Raw genomic sequence first — 8,514 nt, forward strand, 5'->3', positions numbered from 1 at the left:
AGGCCCCCAGCCTCAAAGCCAGGCACCCAAAGAGCACCCAAGGAATGGAAGGGAGTTTCTGGGCCTGCAGGGCACGGCCTTGCCCAGAACCCCAGGCCAGGGGACTCCTCCACTCCGCCTAGCCCAGCTCCCCAGCCCTCGAGCCTGACCCGCATCCTCCCCCACATCAGGAAGAACGGGGGAATCCGCAGGGCGTCTCAGTCTTCCCAGATCAGGACCCATCTCACCAACACAAGCACTATCACAAACGATTTTTAGAAAAAGAAAAATAAGGCTCAGCGGCTGGATGTGTACGAGGAAACCTCGCCAGCGCCCCCACCACGCCGGAGGGCTGGAGGAGGAGTGAGGACAGCAGGGCTCTGGTCGCGCCAGAATGGAGCCCAGGGATTCAGGAGTTCTGGAGCCTGACCAAGGGATGCCGGGGGCAGCCACCCTGATTCACCCCAGGGTCAGAGAGCAGCCCCTGGCAGACTCGAAGTCGGGCGCCCCACAAGAGCACGTTGCAGACCAGAGCCCAGGAGCCACCTGTTCCCCAGGGGTGAGGCCCTACCTGAACAGAGCCTTTGAAGCTCCTCCCCATTTCATCTCCCACCCTCCCCCTCCACCCTCCCCGCAGGCGCGTCAATAACTCTCCGAAATCCACCCCCCATCCCCCCCCCCCCCCCGCCTACTTCGATGACCCTGAAATCAGGAGCCCATTCGGCTCCCCACCTCACCCCCTCATCTCCACCCCAGGGACCTGCCAAGCTTCCTGACCTCAGCCCCTCAGCTCTCCTGACTCGTGTTTCCAGAAGAATCTGGGGGAAAATCCTCCAAAACCCTGATTCCACTGGGGCCCCGCAGCAGAGGCTGTTCCCACGCGGCCGGGAGCGCAGTGGGCACCCCCGGCGCGGATGGAGCCACGCGGAGGAGCAGGCGCCTAGCAGGTCCCGCCGCCCCCGCGCCTGGCCGCTGGGGTGGGGGTGGGGACAGCGCGGCCCGCGCCAGGGGCGACCCTCAGGCCAGAGCCGCCCCCTCCCCCGCGCTCTAGGCCCCGCGGCCACCCCCGCGCGCCGCTCCTTTCTGACCTCCCGCCGCCAAATGCGTCACGTCTGCCCGGCGCTCCGGGGACACCTGCTGCCGCCCCCGCGGCGCCGAGCCCCGAGTCCCGAGTCCCGGCCTCTGGCCCGGCGGCCACGCTGAACAGGGCCGGGCAGAGCTGCGCGCGCCGAGGTCCAGCAGCCTGGCCCAGGGCCCGGGGGTCGGGGCCGCGCGGGGCCGTGCGCTTCGGGCCCCGAGCCCGGAGGAGCCGGGGGCGCGCGGGGCCGCAGTGCGCCCGGAACCAGCGTCGCGGAGGGTCTTGGTCTCCGGGGTCCCAGCCCTCCGCGCGCGGCGCCCTCCCGGGTCCCCGCCCGGCCCGCACGCGCCTCGGCTCTTACTTGCCAATATCCTCGTAGAGCTGGTACTCGTCGGTGAAGCGGGTGCAGGTCACCGTGGTGGCCATGGCGGCGACAGACGGGCTCGGCGTGCGCTCTGCTGCGCTCGGGCGGCGGCGACTCCGGCTCCCGCTCGCGGGCACGGCGGCGACACGGGCGCGGGCGCGGGCGACACCTCGGCTCGCGGCGCCGGGCGGGGGCCGGGCTGGGCTGCGCCGGGCGGCGAGCGCACGCGAGATCTGCGCGCTCCGTCCCCGCCAGGAGCGCGCCGCACACCTACGCGCGGGGAACGCGGGTCGGCTGTCGCCGCCGCCGCCGCCGCCGCCGCCGCCGCGCCCGCCGTCCCTGCACGCGCCCTGCACGCGCCCTGCACCCGCACCGCTCCCGCGCCCTGCACACGCACCCGCACGACTCCTGCACCCCTACCCTGCACCCGCACACGCGCCCTCGCCCTGCACACGCACCCACACCTCTCCCGCACATGCACACGCACCCGCACCCTACACTGACACACACACGGGTCACATCACCTGCACCACTCCCGAAAACGCGCCCGCACACGTGTCCTGCACCCAGGTCCTCTCCCTGCTCACGCTGTGCCGGGACCCGCACCCGTGCCTGGGTGCACGCACACACACACACCCAGGCACCAGAAGCCACCTAAGTCAATTTCTCTGTTCCCTGCTGGAGACCCCTTGGGCACAGGGGACGGCATACAATGAACCCCGCCCCCAGTCCCCTGAATGCCCACCTCACCCCAATCGCAAGAGGACACTCAGGCACACATGGGTGGATGGGGCACGTTTGTCACCCTCCAGAGGACATTCCTCACACCACCAGGAGGAGATGCAGCCGGGACCCTCCTGTCCTGTCTCCAGTACTCCACACACTGCACAGCCTTGTCCCCCCTGGCAGAGTTGCCCAGGGGCCTTCCAGACCAGTATACACACTGGGGACAGTGGGTAGCAGGATGAGAGGGTGGGGACGGCCTGTTCCCCATGGTCCCAGGGCCCTCTCCCTGGATCCCTGAACACTCCGCGCTGGGGTGCGCCGGTGCAGGCGGAAAGGCAGAGAGCCCCTGAGTCAGGGGAACAGGCCTGCTCCAGCTACGGTAAGTCAGGAGTCCAAATGCCCAGCCCTGTGCCCCGCTAGGGGGACACGTTCTCTCCTCTCAGGCCTAGTCCACCTGCCTGCCCCTGCTCTGGCCTAGAAGAGGGTCCATCTTGAAAGTGACCCTGGAGCAGAGGAGGAGGAGAGAGCAGGAGGGAGGGGCAGGAGAGGCTGGGCTGACCCCATTTCCCACAAAAGAGCCTTCCCCTAGGGCCACACCCAGGCTGCCATCTAGAAGCAGGACTTGAGAGCTGGCAGAGGACTCCCTGGGCTCTGGCAACCACACTCTTCTGAGGAGACAGGGCCGGGGTCTGTCCTGGGCAGGCCCTGAGGACAGAAGTTTCCAGCAGCCAGCTCCTGATTTAGGTCGTGCAGTGGCCCTGATGTGAGCTACTTACTGTACCGTGGGCTCCCCAGGCGTAGGGTGTGGGCCTGACCTGCACATCTCGGTCACCTTGGTCTGTGGCTCACCCCAGAAGCCACAGCAAGTGCCTCTTGAGCCAAAGGTCAAATGAAGGCGCTCTGGGGTGGGGCAGCCGGGGCCTCCCCGACCCCGGGGGCCTCCAGCACCAGGCTGTCAGGCAGGGGAGCAGAGCGGGTGGCAACCAGTTCTGGTCCTGGCTGGTTTTGCAGAACCGATGGGCACCCAGGAGGTGACCAGAGGCTGAGGACTACACTGGCTTGGAGCAGGGGCACCCATGGGGAAGGAGGGTCTGACCTTGACCTCAGCGGTGCCAGGCCAGAGGGGAGACCCCTCTCATGCCTCAAACCAGGACGGAGCACGCCTGGCTTCTGGTAACAGGCAGCTGGCCACCCACCTGGGGCAGCAGGCGCCATGGTGTTCAACCTCACGGGCTGCTGGGCCATCCACATCCTTCGGAGAGTCCCTCACAATAGAATACAATTAGCAAAACAAACAAAACGAAATTGCACCTCTTGGCCAGTCCACCTCTCCTGAGGCTGCAGCTAGACCCTGTGTGCTTCCAAGGTCAAACACACTCCTGCCAGGATGAGTCCAGGCCAGGATAAAGTGGCATCAAAATCATGGAGACAGCTGGCATTTGCTTACTTGCATTTTACATGTACTACCTCATTTAATTCTCAACCCCACAAGGCATATACTATTATTCTCCCCATTTCACTAGATGGGACAATGGAGAGACAGAGGTAAAGTCACATGGCCAAGAGGTGGCTGGGACTCCAACCCCCCTGCCCCAGAGACCCTCCCTTGTCTTGTTTATTTTCACACCCATGCATGCACATGTGGGCACGCACACACACAGAGAATACACACACACACACACACACACACACACACACACACACACACACACACACACACTTCCTGTAGCCCTTGGCAAGGACAGAGCAGTATTCTGGGTGGCCTGTGTTGAAGTCCCTCTTTTCTCTGCTTGGGGAAGCTGCCCAAGACCAAGTTTCCCCAAGAAGTCAGGATCACTAAAGGGTTTGATTTAAGGCCCTTGTTCTACTCTTGTCAGGAACTGAGGTTCGCCCAAGCAGCCCCTCGTCTGGGCTGGAATGTTCAAGGTATGATGTAGAAGGAATCAGAGGAAGGCCGGCAGGGCAGGCTGAGCTACTGAGGGGACCCACACTGCTCCTGCACCCCACTCACAGAACAACCTACTCTCCACCTCCAGACTCCAAGAACTCCTCCCCAGCAGAGTAGAAAGCTGGAAGGGAGAAGCCAACCATCCCTTCCAAGCCAGCCATGACTCTTTCTGGAGTCCCAGGCCCCAGAAGCCCTGTCATCTGGCTCCGTCCCCCCAACCCTCCTTCAGGAAGGGCCCTCTTCCACCCGCACCCCCACATCATCTCTGCCTCCCACCTTATCCTCTCTAGCTGGCTTTCATCAGCAAGGAGGGCTCTCCCTCCCAGGTGGCAGCTGGGGCGGGTGTGGGGAATATCAGTTCTGGGAGGTTATTGTTAGGACAGTCACCATGGCAACAAGCATCACATCTGCAGAGCCAAAAGTGCTGCACGTGGGGCTCATTCTCCCAAGGAAAGACACAGCCTTTCCTGTCCCCCTCACCTCCAGGAACGGATGTCAGTGCCACCACCTCTCCCAGACCCAGCTATCTGCCTGGAGGAGCAGGCTGTGGTTCCCCAAAACAGGGAGACCCTAATCCATCAGTCTCCAATCACCTGGCCCTTGACATGGCAGCAAGACATCATGGCAGGTATGTGGAGAGATGACAGTAGTGGTGTTGGTAATGCTGATGGTGATGATGATGAAGGTGATGATGGTGATGGTGGTGATGGTGATGATGATAATGTTGGTGATGATGATGATGATGGTGATGGTGGAGATGGTGATGACGATGGTGATGGTGACGATAATAGGGATGAAGAATGTGGTGATGGTGATACTGATGGTGGTGATATTGATGATGATGGTAATGATAGTGATGAGGATGATGATGATGGTGATGATGAAGGTGAGGAGGGTGATGATCATGATGGTGAGGAAGATGATGGTGATGATGGTGATAGTGATGATGGTGATGAGGATGATTATGATGGTGATGATGGTGATGGTGATGAGGGTGATGATGATGGTGATAGCGGTGATAGCGATGATGGTGATGAGGATGATTATGATGGTGATGAGGGTGATTATTATGGTGATGAGGGTGATGATGGTGATGGTGATGATGATTATGATGGTGATGATGGTGATGGTGATGATGGTGATGACGGTGATGAGGGTGATGGTGGTGATGGTGATAGTGGTGATAGTGATGATGGTGATGATGATTATGATGGTGATGATGATGATGGTGATGAGGTGATAGCAATGATGGTGATGAGGGTGATAATGATGGTGATGAGGGTGATGATGGTGATGGTGATGATTATGATGATGATGATGGTGATAGCGGTGATAGCGACGATGGTGATGAGGATGATTATGATGGTGATGAGGGTGATGATGATGATGGTGATGAGGGTGATGGTGGTGATGGTGATGATGGTGATGAGGAAGATGGTGATGATGGTGATGAGGGTGATTATGATGGTGGTGATAGTGGTGATGGTGATGGTGATGATGAAAGCCATAGCTACAATTCACAGTGTACCCGCTACATGCTGGAAACTTCTAAAGTTTCTACACCCACCACTTCATATAAACCTCATAGCAACCAGGCAAGATACGGGTTATTGTTATCCTCCTTTTACAAGTGAGGAAACTGAGGCACAAAAGGATTCTGTAAAGCCAATATTGCCATTCAGATCCACATGACTTTATAGCCAGTGCTTTAACCACTGTGCTCTGCTCGTGGGTGACCACTGGCCTTGTTGGTGTGGCCACCATGTAGCACCTCTGTGCCCAGCGCTGCCCTGGCATTGGGTCACACTGGGGACGGAGGTGGACAGGGTTGCTGCCTTTGCAGGGCTTATGCCCAAGACCAGCAAGACACAAACCAGAAGCCATCGAGCAGTCATTTTTGTTCTATACAGATTTAAAACGAAGTGATTGGCTCAATTCTGACAGGGCAGCAACTTCAGAGTGGGTGCTGCGGGGGGGTGCTCTCTGAGGAGGTGACATTTCAGCTCAGATCTGAGTGACAGAGAAGGGATGAGGGGAAAGAGCACTGCAGGCAGAAGCAGCAGCTGAGCAAAGGCCCTGTGGCTGGAACCAGGAATGAAGAAGGTGAAGGAGGGGGCTGCGAAGGTAGCCCATGTGCCGCCATTTGTCCGTCTGCACGTTCTGCTCAGCACCTGAGCTCTGCGAGAGAGTGTGAGCCGTCTGAGTGACTGACAAGCAAGGAAACAAAGCTAGCCAGCAAGCCGGCGGTGCCCATGGGCCTGTGCAAATATCCTGCCCGAGGCCAGGAGAGCACAGAGCCTGCAGAGCTCCTTCTCTCTCAAGAGGCAGCCGAGCACAAGGTGCATGGCACTGCATGTCCAAGAGGGGCTCGCTCTCTGGCCAGAGGGCGTCCCTCCGCCAGACACCTGTGGGGGCTCCTGCTGAGCCCACTCCCAGGCCCGGGGCTGGCCCTGCTCCTGCTACTCCGCAGCACCCTGCCCAGGCCTCTGGCTGGCCCCCAGCAAGTGGCCCTTCGTGTCCAACTTCCTTCTGGTGGGTGGCATTGCCAGCCTCCTGGAAATTCAGGCCCCGGGGCCCAGAAGGGCCGGCATGCTCCCTGCTCAGCACCCTGACCCAGCGTCCGGCTTGCACAATTATCCCCAACAAGCAGAGCCACTCAGGCCAGCAGGGACAGGCAGGATGGCACTGGTGCCCCCGATGGCCAGATGGGGCCAGGGAGTCACCCCCAGCTACTGTTTCCCTCACCATGAACACCAGAACTTGTCATGGGAATGGTCTCCAGGCATGAATGAGGCCCCTGTGCCCACCTGCTCACCGTCCCCCCTCAAGCTTTGTGGGCATAGGCCACGGGCCTGGGGGTCCCAGCACCAACACAGACACCCCGTGCTGATCAGACACACATGTGCTGCCCTATCATCGAACAGGCAGGGTGGCACAGTGGGCTGGGCTCTGACCCTGACCCGAGTTAGGAGACCCGGCGTCATCAGGACCGACTCTTGTGGAAAACACGGTAAGGAAAACATGCATCAATCAATATGGGATGCCACTCTGGGGAGCCCCTCGCTTGTGTCTTAGAAAACTAAACAAATACCTTCCCTGAGACCCACTAATTCCTCTCTTAAGAATTTACCTGAAAGAAGTAAAAACATATATCCCCCCAAAAAAAAAAAATGGAATTTGTATAAAAACATCACATAGCTCCACGTGGAAGTCAGGGACATTTGTTGCGGTTCAACAGATAGGCGTGCGGACGTGAGAGAGGGGCTCCCGGCTTACCCCACAGCACGGGTGAGCCTTCGAAGGATGCAGACACAAAGACCACACGCTGCAGGCTCCCACTGCCATGGAATTCCACGACAGACCATGGCTGCTGATACGGGAGCAGTGGCCGCGCCCATCAGGGGCTCAGGCTGTGCCGGGATTGACTCCCCTACAAGGGAGGAAATGTGCTGTGTTTCTGAGGTGGACGCGTTTGTCAAATCCCCAGCGCGCCACGCAGGCACAATGGGTGCGCTTCCACGCCACGCACGCCGGTGTTGGGGACCCCTGCCCGCAGTCTCGCGGGGGTGGCTCTGAGCTTGGCCCAGCATCAGGAGACAAAGGCAATCTCACAAAACCCTACAAAAGCAGGCATTGGTGACAACCATGCAGTAAAATAAAAAATAAATACCCAAAGAAAGCCAAAGAAACCCACTCAACGGGAAATTTAAATTTCCAACTTTGGAAGCTCTCCAGATGTAGCTTAGGAACGGACCGGAGTGAGACCACCAGGATCATGCGCGATGGGGATGCAGCCACGCCCGGCTCAGGGCGACAAGCCAGCTCGACTTAGCAGCAAACAAGCACGACTGAAAACACACCAAGGTTTACAGCTGAAGAAACTGGGAACATATAACAAAAGGACCCCAAGAAAGCTAAAGGGAGGAGTTTCATAAAACCAAACAGAAATTAATGAAATGAAAAATAACCAATAGCACAACCAATCAGTGAGACAAAAGCTAGATCTTTGGAGTGAAAAGTTGTTTGTTTTTTTTTTTTAAGATTTCTTTCTTTTTTTTTTTTAAATTCATCTCCACCTGCAACCTGGAGCTTGAACTCACGACCCTGAGATTAAGAGTCACACACTCCTCCGAATGAGCTGGCCGGGCGCCCCTGAAAAGAGATGTTTCTAGCAGTAAAACAGACAGATCTTTGACAAGTCGGGTCAGCCCCAAAAGTAGGTATGAAAAGGGCGATAGAAGCAAAACAAAGAGACAAAGATTATAAAAGAACAGTATGCACAGCATTTTGCCAATAAATGGGGAAAATACAGTGGAAATGGACATTTTTCTAGGAAAATAGACTCATATCGACTCAAAAAAAAGTAAAATGCCATAGAAGAATGTAGAAGCTTTGAAGTTTGCACAACGAGAATGTTTT

The 8,514-nt window shown here is 58.1% G+C and overlaps 1 protein-coding gene across 6 annotated transcripts in view; it reads right to left on the reverse strand.

The window, feature by feature from the left end:
* The window catches only part of CAMK2B (calcium/calmodulin dependent protein kinase II beta), a 77,356-nt gene extending 75,680 nt beyond the window's left edge, over positions 1-1,676 (reverse strand). The window contains exon 1 of one of the 6 annotated variants that reach the window (XM_047694755.1): positions 1,419-1,676. In XM_047694755.1, coding sequence (XP_047550711.1) covers positions 1,419-1,483 — 65 coding nt within the window. In that variant the 5' untranslated portion in view covers positions 1,484-1,676. The remainder of the gene's footprint in view (positions 1-1,418) is intronic. The other 5 variants (XM_047694750.1, XM_047694744.1, XM_047694751.1 and 2 more) reach the window with 5 other exon arrangements.
* Between the last annotated feature and the right edge of the window lie 6,838 nt (positions 1,677-8,514).

The sequence above is a fragment of the Lutra lutra genome, chromosome 11 (assembly GCF_902655055.1).
Source record: "Lutra lutra chromosome 11, mLutLut1.2, whole genome shotgun sequence".
NCBI classification, from domain to species: domain Eukaryota; kingdom Metazoa; phylum Chordata; class Mammalia; order Carnivora; family Mustelidae; genus Lutra; species Lutra lutra.